Below are 15,503 nucleotides of genomic sequence, written 5' to 3'. Positions count from 1 at the left end.
TCCACGTGGGTATTTTCATAGTCCCGAAACCTTCGAATGTTTTACAGTCTACATCAATTATGCAAAATAGGCTTTGTGACTTCTTTATTGTGAAATCCATTTTGCTCAAAGGATCTACCCGAAGAGGATATATATTGCCCTCCAATCACAATACGAGTAGTGGATTGCAGGAATTTTGGCCGCTATACTCTTGTTGGCACGCATGTCGTTAACAGTTTGCAGAAATTCAGGTATATCCCAAAACTAAAGGAAGTCGTTGAGGTGCCAACCTTTCCCATGCTTCTAGGTAAGTCATATGGGTCATTATCACGACCCTAAGTCAGCGTTACTGTAAAGAACAAGTAACGTTGTTACGTCTGTCCATATTGACTTCGTAGGTTAAAGTAATTGTAGCTTTTCACATCCACAATTCTTTTCCTGGACAAGTCAAAAGCCCTTTGTAAAGTGTATATTAAAATTTTCTTCGGGTCTGTTATTGCTGAAATTTCGGTGTTATGTTCCGAAGGAATGACGTTAAAATGATAGGACTGAGCAACAATCCTACGATTGACTATGTGTAACCTTTGTGAATTATATATGCGCATGTACAATCTCATCAATTTCTATTTTGCATTTCAAAGTTATATTTACGTGGTTCTCTCTAGACACCATATGAGCGAGGTATCATTTTCAGTGCATAATTAGAATAAGCGTGACTATCAACTATTTGCGGTGGGATAATTTTGAAAACCATTGATCCCTTTTCCGTTACTTTTGCTAGACGGAGACGCCATGACCGGAGAAGTGCCGAATGGTGACGTCACGAACAAAGAAGCCAATGATATGGCGAATATTGAAACTAACTCGACCACCAGTAAACACAGCAATAAAAGTAACAAAAGTAAATCCGGAGGTAAATGCAATAAATTGTTAAATATATATATTCATAAAACATATGTGCATGTATACATACATAATATACATAAAAACACGTCTCTGGCCAAATGTACAAAACGACACCACAAAATAAACAACTGATTGATAGTTGAAAAAAGTATTTATGTCATACTAGATATGGAAATATTAATTTACATTATTGAATTCAAAAATTCTTTCATGTGCTAGATGTACTGAGTTTTCCAAATGTTATCATTTTTGATGCCCAAAATGTAGATAACTTATACACCATGGGTTTAAAATAACAATGAGCAATATGTTTGTCCCTCAGCTGTTTGTGCTCGGGGCAAACAAGGAAAAATGCATTTTGTCCTCAACATGCTTCACGTTACGCATTGTAGGAATCTTAATTCAACGTAAGGTTTCAATGTTAAATATGTTTGAAACAGTTCTAACTTTACAAAGTGCAATTTTATCATCACGATTAAACTATAGTTCTAATGTGACTTCTTTTTAAAGTAGCATGAAGCTCCTATTTTCAAAAATTATTTTATCGTTTCAAGTGTGAATATCACCAACAGTGGACCTCTGTTTGAAAGTTTGTGAAAATACAACTTCATTGCACACCCCTTGACCCCACAATTTCCCTAACTCATAAAAATGAGTAAATATCTAACATTTTTTGACCCAAAAGTCGCATTTATCTACTTCAATCTTACTTCATAAAATTTATACACAAACCTGTTTTTATCCATTGTCTAAATTCTAATCAAACTTTTAATGATTCTACAGTCTCATTGCACCCTTAGAGTGTCTCCACCAAATTCTACCATCATCGTTAAGGGAAGGGTGAGGTGAGGTTGACTGGGCTTGGTTGGGCTGGGCTGGGTCAGGCTGATGTATTGTTACGCACATTCAGAAAAAAAAACTTATTACATTATTGCGAATTTTTCAGTATCGTTAGTAAGAAGAAAACCCAAAACTCATACAAAAGAATTGGAAGAATTTTACAATTAAAGATTTTAGGGCTAACTTATCTGGTAAAGAACCTAATTAAAACAAACAATTCTTTAAATTGAAAAGCACCTTATTAGCCTATCTGTCTATCTATCTATCTATCTATCTATCTATCTATCTATCTATCTATCTATCTATCTATCTATCTATCTATCTATCTATCTATCTATCTATCTATCTATCTATCTATCTATCTATCTATCTATCTATCTATCTATCTATCTATCTATCTATCTATCTATCTATCTATCTATCTATCTATCTATCTATCTATCTATCTATCTATCTATCTATCTGAAATATGAGTATATGAGTATGTATATGAGTATTATTTAACAGTAAGGTTTTCATTTACAACATCTGATGTATTTGCCAGATTCAAAGTCTTCCAAGAATGATGCACTGGGCTCGGGACAGCAAACTATACAAACATCGCCCCCTAACGGTCAGGGGCTGAATGGACCTGTGCAGGGACAAATGCCAAATGGGTCTGTTCAGGGACAAGGGCCAAATGGACCTGTTCAGAAGCAAGGGCCGAACGGTTCTGTTCAGGGTAATGGACCTCAGCCAGTAAAGGGACAACAGCCTGCAACGAAATCACCACAACCAAACGGCAATGTAACTGTCACCAAGCCAGTCGGGTCCAATCCAACACAACACAAAGATTCAACAATCATAAACATACCCAATGATAGCGGTAACACGGTAGGATAATGCCCTTAATCATTTTTGTATTAACATGGTATAGCGAAGTGATGATAAGTAAAATCTTTCTGAATAAAAATGGTGGTATGTAGGTAATAAGGAGACATTCTTATGAGAAATTAATTCAGCTTCTAGCTATATCGTCCATGATCTTGTTTATGAGCTTACAAAACTCAATATCTGTGTGTAACAATATAGTCATTTGCGTTTTCTTGACATTTTTGCCAATTTGCGATTTCCATGATTAATGACATGATTTTACTCTAAGGGCCACTGGATATGGTCCCTTTGAATACAAAACAGTTGAAACAAGGTATCTGTTAACTTTAAAACAACAAAAGTTTTAGAACAGGGCCGCCGATCATGATCAATCTACTTTTCAATGCAGTTGTAAATGAACAATGTATGAGGTTTCAAATATGTTCCAACACTTTTCATCTTTGACCCTTTTACATTTGTATTACACTTAGCATTTCTTAACCAAAAATCTATCACACGCAAAACAATGCCAATCTCCTTGGAAATAAGTAGAAAATCTACTTCATTCGGATGAAACGTAAGAGAAGAAGACTTCCAGATATACAAGGAGTACATATATATCTGTGTGCTTTTGTTTGCATTTCATATGTCTAGTCTTTGCCGTAGCCTGCTCTTTCTGTGATATCTTTTGAACGTGCACTTTGCAATCTAGCATGTCTATCATGAAGTCATGGCTCTGTGGCATCTCCCACTTACCTGACACTTATTCTGGTCCTATCCCAAGCCCTAACACCAATTGCTGGGCGGTAGCTGTCGGATTGGTAGGCCTAAATTTTCAGCGAGTTATATTTCTGATGCCATTTGGTTGGGCTTAGTAAATTTCGTTGTGGGACGGTGAAACTGTGGATAATTACCTATCTGACATTTACCTTTAACCCTATCGATAGTGGTCCGTGCTAGTATAGATGGGACATATCCCTTCGATAACTGTCCAAGGGCAACTGTCCCGACACCGGAGTCGCTTCTGATTTTTATCGCTAAAGCTTCACTCCACTTTTAATCTCTTTTTAAACATCAGAAGAAGAAAGAGAAATTAAACCCTACTGCGAAGAGTACAGCTCCTTCTACAACCAATCAAGCAGCCGATATCATGGTCGGTAAACAAGGCTCACCGTGCATGCATGGTTGTCGTCTTCTAGCAGATTCCAAACATTGATAGATTAATATTTTTATATTAAAAGTAATCAGGTTAATTGCATAGTATCTTACCCACTGAACTTAGTAAGTTGCGGTATGGTATGATATAATATGGGATTATATTGTATGGTGAGGTATTGTACAGTACCGTGTGGTTTGGTGTGGTGTGGTATGGTACTGTACGATGTGGCATGCATGTGGTATGGTATGGTGTAGTACAGTATTTCGTGGTATGGTATTGATGCTTTGGTAAGATATAGTAAGGGATGATAGGTATAGTGTGGTACAATACTGTGTTGTTCGGTTTGGCGAGGTATGGTACGTACGGTACGGTACGATTTGGTTTGGTATAGTATATTATGGTATCGTACCATATTTTATGGTACACTGTGGTGTGGTATGGTATGGTGTGGTGTTGCATTGCATGGTAAACTAACTGTATTGTAAGGTTTGGTATTGTGTGGTATGGTATGGTATGGTATGGTATGGCATGGTATGGTATGGTATGGTATGGTATGGTATGGTATTGAATGGTGTGGTTTTGTCATGTGGTTTGATACAGTATAGGATGGTATGATATGGTTTAAAATGTTCCTTGAGTAAAGTTTGAGCAAAGGTTTAAGTCTTTCACTTTCAAGCCGCATACTACCTTAAGAACTAAATAAGAGCTTCCAGAGGGTTGTTTACGTAAGCAGATTACAATGTGTAAAATGTGATTTTGTTAAACATAATCATAATTTATTAATTATCATAATTATAACAATTTGGTTTCCAGAAGGTATTAACCAAAAACAGAGGACATTGTTTATTAAAAATGTTGTTCTGTAAAATTCATATTAAAAATCTGTTGATACAAAGAATTAAGTTTTGAGCATAACAGGGAAAATCAACACCAATAATGCCTACTTCGCCTGTGGTTACGCACTTTGAGATATTGCATGGTATGGTATATCGTTGTATACTACAATCAATATGAATTGTATTAACGTTCTTTCAATTTAATGTAAGGTCAAAGAATAATTGAGGATAGGTATTCCAAGTGTAACTGCAAGTACCTGTGAACATCTTACCATCCCCTGACTAGTTCCGTTACTGTTCTCTTTGCACAGGTGGAAGAGCCTAAGAAGGACGACTTCGATGAAAGCCAGCTCGATTGGTGGTCAAAATACTTCACCAGTCGTGAAAAACTGATTCTTGTAAGGTCACTTTAAATAGATTTGAAAGAGAATTGCATGTTTCAAATCTGTCAGATTTTCATGACATTTTTACACCATGTAGCCCCTATACCATATATGATGACTAAACTACAGGGCTAGATACTTGAGACATTGAAAATATCACTGAGATTTACGACAATATTAATCGGGGAAGTTGTGAAACTTTGTTCTCGCCGAAAGTAGTTCGGGTTCTCTCCTTGGCGACCAATCGCAGAGAGGGGGATTCTTGGATATGCAATGTCACCGTGGAATGTCAGAATTACAATGATATGCTAAAGTTCGTGGTTCCTGGCGGTACTTAAGTAACCAATATATCTTGTATGATTAGGAACAACGGAAGAAGGCCAAGAAGGACAACAAAGATCAAAATGACGCTGAAGATAATGGAGACCTCGACATACCGGTGGTTGCTGGTTAGTAGTTGTTCATATGTGTTCCACTCTTTAAGTGTAATAATGAAGAAACAAAGCCGTAGTTCAGTCCTTAACAAAGCACCAATCACCAACAACTTATCCTCTTTTTACAAACTGATATAGGTCTTTGGTATTTGGTTTATGGATTAACGATGGATTAAATCGGTCTACTGGTAGTACGTAAAGAACTTGAGGATGAGTGCACGCCTCGATGAATTACTTAAAATATATTAGAAACTACTGTCAGCAAATAAAGAATTTTCATGTCTCTGATACAAAGACACAAGACTATACGAGGCAAACTTGTATAGCGGTGTAGTGGAAATGTTTTACTGAAATTTTCAACCTTTTTTGGACAGGCGGAGTCTGAGCTTTGTATATTATTACGCTGTATTTTGAAACTCAAAACGATGTTCGCAAAGGTCTCTGGGAAATTTTACGTTTGTCTCCTATCATAGTATCTGTGGTTTTCTCTTATCTCACAAACGACAGACGCACCAGACGCAGAAGCAGAAGAAGGGTCAGATGATAAACCTGCTGTAGGTTTAAACTTGGTGGCTGACGTATGTATTAGTTATTAACACACCTGTGTTTACTGATATATAACATCACAGAATGAGTAGAGATTGCTTGAAGTATTACAGAACACGTATTATGCGTACTGTACATGATATTGAAAAGGAATGTCACCAGTGTTTTCTCTGCATGTTCATTGAAAGGGGCAATTTCTGCCCCATACATCAAAATTGAGGGGCAGAATTGACATTTTACATGTTTTAGGGGGCAGTCATGCACTGTTGATGTTGATTTTGCCTTCTTAGGAAGCGCTTCCCCGCCGATTTCATTACGATATCAATCTTCACCAAGTTCAGTTTCGTCGTCTATGTCGCATGCAGCACTCGTACTAACATCGACTTCATGATATTTGTCAGTTTGTGATGTGCTCGGCTGCTCTCCATCGTCTGTCGATTTTTCACCCACAGGTTTGCCCGACTCAGACTTTGACTTATTTGTTTCCTTGCATACGGTTAGGTCTGACTTTCGGGTGTATATCCATGAAAATATGCGCCGATCAAACGATTCTGTTTCATTATTGCGATCGAGATCGATCGTCACTGCAGCCTGCCAACACAATGCTAAAGCTGGAAGTTCCCAGAATTGTTTAATTGATACAGTGTTTCAAGTTCTGCTTTCAAACTTTACCGCTGTCAAAACATGAACATAAAATAATATTTCTCTTGTTTCAATGGAGACTGAACCGCAACAACGATCGTTGGCTGTTCTTTTCGATGTGTATACTACACGTCATATATGTCACCGAAGCTGAATGACTGGGGATAGTTCGTCTTTTCCGAGGGAACATCACTAGAAAGAGCAACAAATTCACAGGTCACTGCACTGAGCGCTTGCATCACCTTCATACATGGGGACGTCATTGCTTGCTTTGTTATTTTTTGCATGATTTTTGCGCTATCAGTAACTTTTCCACGGCAGACAATGGTTCGAAATGCGCAATTTGCGCAATCGTGCAGTCGAGAGAAAACCCTGATCCAATGAGAAACGTTTGCTATCTGTAAAATGAACAGATCGCATAGGGAGGGCGGTAGGGAAAGAGATGGCACGCTACGTTAGTCAAACAAGAATGACCCTTCGTTCAACTTCTTTGACCCCAACTGATCGGTAGGGTAGAACATCTGTGCCTGAAATTTGCATATGCATTGTTTTACAACTCTACTTGATTTGACCTGAATAGAAACAATATCTGAACTGAAATAAAATATCTCTTTTTTGTTTTGACATCGTCACTTCTTGACAAACACTAAACTTATCCCGCTATTTCCAGTATCCTTACGTAATATTTCTATGCAACCATAAACGGTGCGGGTGAAATGGGCGGCTGTATCTTGGATATGAAAAGTCCCTCATATTATGGAAATGAGTGATATGACATATTTATTAATATTTTGAAATTAATGTAATATTTAGGAAACGCAGAGGTTAAAGGTTACAACAAAATCGAACAATAATTTTAATTCGGTAATTAGGTTTTACTATTGTAAATAATATAGTTTCACCGGCCCCTCAAGACGTTATATATTTCTCTGAATATAATTTCTGATATTATATTAATCGTTTCAATAAAGTAGGACGCTATGTCAAAAAGCTTAGTTTTGTTACCCGCAAGGTATTTGTGTAAAGTTGGTCGAAGTATTAGCATCGTTGCTCGAAGTATTCAACTGTGCCGATCATCCCACCCTCATGTAGAAGTAATGGTTATCCCTTGAAAGGGTCTCAAGTGTACTTCTCTCTAAAATCGCTCTCACAGGCCTAAACGGGGTGAATTTTGCGAAAAAAACAAACGATCAGCAAAATGTTTACTTTTCCTTACGAAAGGTCGGATTTCAAGCCTATCTGACAACGCACAAAATCTGGCTTACTGTCATCGTCATCTCAAACACTAGATCTACGATATAGGAATGTTGTCTATCGTAATCTCAACTATTAAATCAACAAACTTTGACATTTTTACTAAAAATCTGACCAAATTTACAACGCTGGTGGCGCGATTCCTGGCCAGGCCTACCCATCCAAATTAAGGCAGTGGCCAACTGAAACCCTCCGGCGGGTACAAACAGTCTGTTGATCGAACTTAAATTCTGCCGTTAGCTTTCAAATGGAAGAAGAAACCTTTGATACAATGATTTGATTTGATTTGATTTTATTTTATTAGGCAAATATTCAGGAAAACGATAAAATACAAAATGATAAAGTAAATACACAGAAATACAAATAAAATAACACCAAGTATAATTAAAATGTTACAATTAAAAGAAACGCCACTGAATATTACTTGCCAAGGATCGCACAAAAAGTTAAAAACTTAGTTCCATTGTGGTTCTCAAAAGAAAACACAAAAATCACATGAAGACAATGTCACTCCGAATATCAAATAAATAACAAAATGGAACGATCAAACAAACAAACTGTACACGCCGAATGGAGCAGGACGCAGGTACCCTAGCCATCCAATTTTGTGTACAGATAGTATTTGACCTTCTTTTTAAAAACTTGGGAACAATGGCTAGTTGTGAATACTCAAAGCGAATGTTATTCCATAACTTAGCTCCTGTAATCTGAAAACGAATGTTGACCAGAACCAAAGGCTGGTGAACGAACAGAATATGAGCTTGATCTGGTATTATACGTATGGCAGTTCATTGTCAAATTGAAATGTTCAGAGAGATAACAGGCTGCAGTATTATTGATCGCTTTATAAACGTGATTTAGTTTTAGCAGCTGTACTCTTTGTTCAACGGGCAGCCAGCCAATCATTTTAAAATGCTTGGTCGAAACGTGTTCGCGGAGGTAAATCTAGAACGAATCTGTACCCCCTCTAGTCACATATCCAACAGTATTACTAAATCTTCATTGAAAGGGGCAATATCTGCCTCATAGATCTAAATTAGGGGGCAGACTTGACATTTTAGGGGCAGTCACTGTTGATGTTTATTTTTGACTTGTTAGGAAGCGCTTCCCCCCCGTGAAGACCCTGATCCAGTAATAATCATATCAGGTGTGTGCTATCCGTGAAATGAACAGATCGCATCATTATTTCTAAAAGATCCCAGCAAGTAACAAAACAATAAAATGACTTGTACAGTCAAATCCTGAAGTTGGAGCCGTAAGAAGCAGGCCTAAAACCAAAGAATGCAAAATGGTCTTTCTAAAAATATCAAACACCACTGAATATGGTCAGTCAAAATGAATGCAACTATGCTGCTATGACAACAACTATCGTCAATAAATACGGTAGGGAAAGAGATGGCACGCTTTACTATGGCCCATGTAAGTCTAACGAGAATGACCCTTCGTCGAACTTCTTTGACCCCAACTGATCGGTAGGGTAGAACATCTGTTCGTGAATTTGATATTTGCATTGTTTTACAACTCCACTTGGTTTGACCTGAATAGAAACAATATCTGAACTGAAATAAAACGATTCTATTTATTATGACACCGTCACGTCTTGACAAACACTAACTTATTCTCCGCTATTTGCAGTGTCGCTTACGTAATGTTTCTATATGCAACTATGAATATTGCGGATGAAGTGGGCGGCAGTATCTTGGAAAGGAAAGTCCCTTCATATTACTAAAATGACTGATATGACATAGTTATTAATATTTTGAAATTAATGTAATATTGAGGAAATACAGAGGTTAAAGGTTACAACAAGATCAAACAAGAATTTAATTCGGGAATTAGGTTTTGCTATTGTAAATGATATAGTTTCACTGGCCCCTGAAGACGTTATCAATTTCTCTCAATATAATTTCTGATATTATATTAATCGTTTCAATAAAGTAGGAAATTTGGAAAAATACTCGAATCCTTCTTGTTTTCAATAAAGTAGGATGCTATGTCAGGAATCTTAGTTTTGTTACCCGCAAGACCTTTGTGTAAACTCTATCGAAATACTAGCATCGTTGCTTCGAAGTATTCAACTGTGCAGATCATTCCACCCTCTTGTAAAAGTAATGGTTATCCCTTGAAAGGGTCTCAAGTGCACTTCTCTCCAAAATCGCTCTCAAAGGCCTAAACGGGATGAATTTTGAGATAAAAATAAACGATCAGCAAAATCTTTACTCTCCGTTACGAAAGGTCGGATTTCAAGGCTGTCAGACAACGCACAAAATTTGTCTTACTGTCACCGTCATCTCCAACACTAGATCTATGATATAGCAATGTTGTTTGTCGTTATGTTAACTATTGAGTCAACAAAAGTTGACTTTTTCACTAAAATTTGGACCAATTCTGCGGCCAGGAACCACGCGACAAATGGTGTTGTTTATTATCGGTAATAAGTTTTATGCATTTTGCAATCCTTAGGACATACTGAACCAAATTTTTCAGTTTTATAGTTAGGACTCACCATTATACTATGGGTTTAGGTGGTTTAGAAATTAGATAAATTGTATATGTTTTGATTGCGATACTTTGAAACCAACTCAGATCGTTTGTTTAGCAGCGTAGATTTATCAGCATTGATTACGTTTGGTTTTTCTGCTAGACAAAGATTACATCGCCTGTTCATGTTAGAGTAACTCGAGTTATTTATGCATGCACATATGTTTATTCACATTTTAAATTTTATTACAATCTTTTGTCAATGCAATCATAGGATGACGATTCGGTAAGCTGGGTCTAGCAAATAAATTGTTCTGTGATGACTATTATTGATGAAAAATATTTTTACAGAAAAGCTCTTTCATTCGCCAAGAATTATTCAAAGACTTGCGTGCAATATACCTGTTATCACTGATTTACAATACTACAAACCAGATCACTGATTGAATTCAAAGTGCTATGTATTGTGTGGGTCACATGATTCTTTCTATTTCGAGTCTTTCTGTTCCTCTGATTATATCTGTGATCGTATCATCAGTCCACCAAGCCATCCATTTATTACATTATTCATTCATCCAGCTATTATCTTATGTCTATGTACGCATGTTGTATGTATTTATCTGACTCTCATTCTGACTGGCCGACTCTCTGTCCATTCATTAAATCTACCCATCAAGGTATATAGACTTACAAAATGACAAAATTAATTACATATCAATGTATTTCCGTCTATTGCCTTGCTACTTCACAGTTACTCTTGATTCTTTGTTTATCAATATGATTGCCACAGATCTGACCATCTATCCCCTGTTCTCATATTGTATTGTTTTATCGTTTGTGATACCTACACCTAACAAGGATCGTTGGGTAAGTCTGTCTATCCAAGCGAATGTACTGTCCCCTGCAAGCAACTTGTGTAATCATGCAATGCCTACACACAAATAGATAGATAGATAGATAGATAGATAGATAGATAGATAGATAGATAGATAGATAGAAATCAAACAACTACATCTGACTGTCTCTTCACTATACTTTTGGGGCTTGAACAAATGACCCATGTATGATTCGTACCCACGTCCTTCGTATTCAGTTCAGATGCTCTACCAACTGAGCTAACAGATCAGCTCAAGTTGGTTTGACGTGCGCCGTCCTGTTGGCCTTTTTTCTCCCCCGAAAGAAACCTCAGATTTACACTGGTTATTCTCCCGAAGGAGTTGTTTTAAGGATTGTAATTAAGTGACCAAAAATGTTTGTAGTATGACAGGTTACCCAGTGTTGTGTAGCATATATATGTGTATCATATATATATATATATATATATATATATATATATATATATATATATATATATATATATATTATATATATATATATTAGTATACTAAAATGTATATGTAAACATCGCTAGTATATTCTGACAGTTCTGTTTTGAAGCATGCTATGTTGAAAGACAACATAAGTATTTCCTTTAAAAAGCTTCTTTAAAATACAATATTTGTAATATTTTTTCTTTCCATCAACCTCGGGATTTCCTTCAACAACAAAACTGTGTGCTCGATTACGTTCGATGATGTTGTTTACCTAGATTGACTCAAGGATCGCCACATTCAAGGTAAGTGAAATTATCACATGCGTCGGTGGGAGTTATTCGATTTGTTGTCTCACAAAGTTTACTCCTCACAAGCAAATAGTGACTAATATTTTAGGAGAGCACATCTTGTAATATTTCAGACGGAATCTTGCCATGAATAGCGTTATCAAGTTGATACTGATTAAGCTCGTATTTAACTGCGGGATTTGATACACATTATGTGTATCACTTCTTTTGAGACACATTATATGTATCACTTCTTTGGAGACAGGAACAGAATATGCATTTACCACTGTACATGGCCACTTGAGAAAGTGAAGACAAAGCTTTTACCATACCTGCGTTGTTATAATTTCGATACGCAACGTATGACTGTGGTTATTCGAGGCATTATTCCAATGTAACATAAACAAGTCATCGTTGATGACACAGTCCCCACTTGTTAATGGGTACTTTGATTACAAGTCCTCAGAGAGGATAGAGTCCTCTTCATTAATTAGGTCTGTGATAAAAATACTTTGATACAGATGGCGCTCAATGGCCAAGAATGAGTTCCATGGTGATGAAAACATAAAACCAATGTAGGCCACCATCCTAAAGTTCATTAAATGAGTCAACTAGGAAATAATCAACAGGATGTTGCAAAACATTTTTGCATCCTATCATAACACTGATAGATTATCACTGGTACCATATTTTATAAAGTTTGATGCAGTGCTTCTGGACATTCACCCTAAAAACAAAAGTTCATCATATAAATGCAAATTAGCAATTAATTTAATTTATTGGATCGTATCACAAAACAAATCGACGTGCATATGTATGACATAGGTCAATGTCCTTGTACCAACTTTGAATAAAATCGAATGAGATATGCCTGAGTTATGGCTTCGTACATAAAAAAATCGTAACAAAACGGCTGCACGGCAGCCATATTGGATCGTATCACAAAACCAATTGACGTGCATATCTATGACATTGGTCAATGTCCTTGTACCGACTTTGAATAAAATCGGTTGAAACATGTCTGAGTTTAATGGCTCCGTACATGAAAAAATCATAATAAAATGGCCGCCTGGCGGCCATATTGGATCGTATCACAAAACAAATCAACATGCATATGTATGACATAGGTCAATGTCCTTGTACCAACTTTGAATAAAATCAGTTGAAACGTGTCTGAGTTAGGTCTCTGTACATGAAAAAATCGTAATAAAATGGCCGCACGGCAGCCATATTGGATAGTATCACAAAACCAATTGACGTGCATGTCTATGACATTGGTCAATGTCCTTGTACCAACTTTGAATAAAATCGGTTGAAACATGTCTGAGTTATGGCTATATACATAGAAAAACGTAAAAAAATGGCCGCCTGGCGGCCATATTGGATCGTATCACAAAACAAATCGACGTGCATATGTATGACATATGAAGTAATCCTTGTATCAAGTTTGAATGAAATCGCTCCAGGCATCTCTGAGATATCTGCGTGAACGGACGGACGCACGGACGGACGCACGCACACACGCACGGACATGACCAAACCTATAAGTCCCCCCGGACGGTGTCCGTGGGGACTAACAAGAAAAACCGTCAAGACCGTTTTCACCAAACCATATTTAGTGTCATATCTACCCTGACGTTTGTTCATTGCATCTGTCCCCCATATTTAGATTTACCCGTATGAACTAGAGAAAGTGCCTGACTTCCATGGTTTCAACGAGTGGCTGCATAACTTTGACTTGTACCGAGGAAAGAATACCAGCGATTCAGAGGACGACGGCAGAAATAGACTTGTAGGGTCGTTTAGGGTACGTTCATCATTCATATTTAATATACACCTATCTATCTACGATGTAGCTGTAATTTCTAACATAGCATACACTGCACTGCAGTTGTTTTGGAAGTCTTCCTTTTTAAGCTGACATCAATTGCAGTAGCACAGAGCGCATATCGTTATTTCGAATCAGGATGAAATTCTAAAATAAATCCGTAACAATGGCAAAAGTACGGCAAACAAACAAACGACACACATATAACACAAACATGACTGCAATTGTAAATTCTAGTGGTATATTTTATGTGTGTGAGAGTGATTCTACCATTGTCTTATTTGTTCACTGTAGAATTTATGGTATTATTATTAAATGCGCCCCAGACACAGGTTTTTGGACAAGTAGCCTATTGTAAATTGTGATTAGGTTTGCTAGTGCGGACTCATTTATGGCCGCAGTTTTGATTGTCTTGTTTTCGTGATAATCACAAATAGTATTTCACCCATATACTTAACACAGTAAACGTTAATCCAAAATATCCTTAGATTTGCTCTGTGACCAAGACCTGATATTTAGTCTTAGGTAAGGAAGAGAAAAGTTGAAAGTTTCGTAAGTAAAGTCTGAGAAAAATGTTTAAAACGTCACATTTGGTAGACTCTCGCAAGTCGCTTGTACTGCTTGGTTTCGCGTATTTGCGTAGCACTCGATCTCGCGCCTTCGGCACTCGGCCTCGCGCCTTTGGCGCTCGATCGCCTACGTTGGATTGCTAACGCACTTTAATAAAGTGAAATCCGGTCAAAGAAGGCACGAGGGACTGTCGACAGTCTACACATTTGGAGGCGCGGCGTATTATCTAAGTGAAGGGACTGGTATCAAATTTCTATATTGGTATGTTGTGTTATACTCTCACATTCCATTATTTGTTATGAATAGTGCAATATCTCTCACACGACATCTTTCATGAAATTTAGGGTTCCCTTGCGCTGTACACATTACCGTTACCCGAAGACATCGATGACGTCACACCGTTCGGGACCAATCCCATTTACGGATATTTTAACAACTTGCCCTCCAGCGAGCCGTTGAAAGTATTGGTGCGAGTGTACATAGTGAAAGCTACTGACCTTCACTTTGCTGACATCACTGGCAAGGTTTGTAAAGATTTTGGCCATTGCGCTGGTCTTACTATTACGATGTTCTAAGAGCAATTTAAACAAATGTTAAATTTGTAAAATACGTTTTTTTGTGAAATAAGTCAACGAATTCAAGTAGCCTCCGTATGGAGGGTCAAAATATCTACAACAGTCTTAACAACGGGAAGCATTTTCTTTACCTAAACTGATATCACGGGCATGTATACAATAAAATATGGCCGTTATTGGTATCTTAGTAATTCTTTGCTTCTTATCTGACGTAATAGTCAGTTCAAGTTGAGTTGACTTAATTTACTTTCAAAACGTCTCCTGTAGGCAGATCCTTATCTCGTCGTAAAACTCGGCAAGCAAGTATACAACGAGAAAGAGAACTACGTATCGAAGCAGTTGAATCCAGTGTTCGGAAAGTAAGTAAACATGAAATGAGAGGGGGAAGGCCGATATCTTGAATTTCAATGACCCTTATGAGTGCAAACAGTAAGTTTTGATATTTCTGGCTTTCTCTCCACAATTTTGTGTCATATCTCCCACTTTAAAGGTATACAGTCACATGTACTCTAAATATGGCCATATATGGTCAGAGGGGGATTCATTGGTATTCAAAATTCAAAAACGGCCACCCGCTTAAAATCTGTGATTGCTTAGATTTTCTCTTTCCATGCAACT

The 15,503-nt window shown here is 37.2% G+C and overlaps 1 protein-coding gene across 3 annotated transcripts in view; it reads left to right on the top strand.

Moving 5' to 3' along the window:
- The window catches only part of LOC139132875 (otoferlin-like), a 56,627-nt gene that overhangs the window by 30,008 nt on the left and 11,116 nt on the right, over nt 1-15,503 (top strand). For 2 of the 3 annotated variants that reach the window (XM_070699230.1, XM_070699229.1), the window contains exons 27-37: nt 112-286; nt 761-892; nt 2,270-2,598; nt 3,656-3,730; nt 4,884-4,970; nt 5,320-5,404; nt 5,897-5,967; nt 11,901-11,927; nt 13,582-13,719; nt 14,655-14,834; nt 15,153-15,244. In XM_070699230.1, the coding sequence (XP_070555331.1) occupies nt 112-286; nt 761-892; nt 2,270-2,598; nt 3,656-3,730; nt 4,884-4,970; nt 5,320-5,404; nt 5,897-5,967; nt 11,901-11,927; nt 13,582-13,719; nt 14,655-14,834; nt 15,153-15,244 (1,391 nt within the window). The remainder of the gene's footprint in view (nt 1-111; nt 287-760; nt 893-2,269; nt 2,599-3,655; nt 3,731-4,883; nt 4,971-5,319; nt 5,405-5,896; nt 5,968-11,900; nt 11,928-13,581; nt 13,720-14,654; nt 14,835-15,152; nt 15,245-15,503) is intronic. The other variant, XM_070699231.1, reaches the window with a different exon arrangement.

The sequence above is a fragment of the Ptychodera flava genome, chromosome 5 (genome assembly GCF_041260155.1).
Source record: "Ptychodera flava strain L36383 chromosome 5, AS_Pfla_20210202, whole genome shotgun sequence".
In the NCBI taxonomy this organism is placed as follows: domain Eukaryota; kingdom Metazoa; phylum Hemichordata; class Enteropneusta; family Ptychoderidae; genus Ptychodera; species Ptychodera flava.
This window is presented reverse-complemented; position numbering and strand designations above follow the sequence as displayed.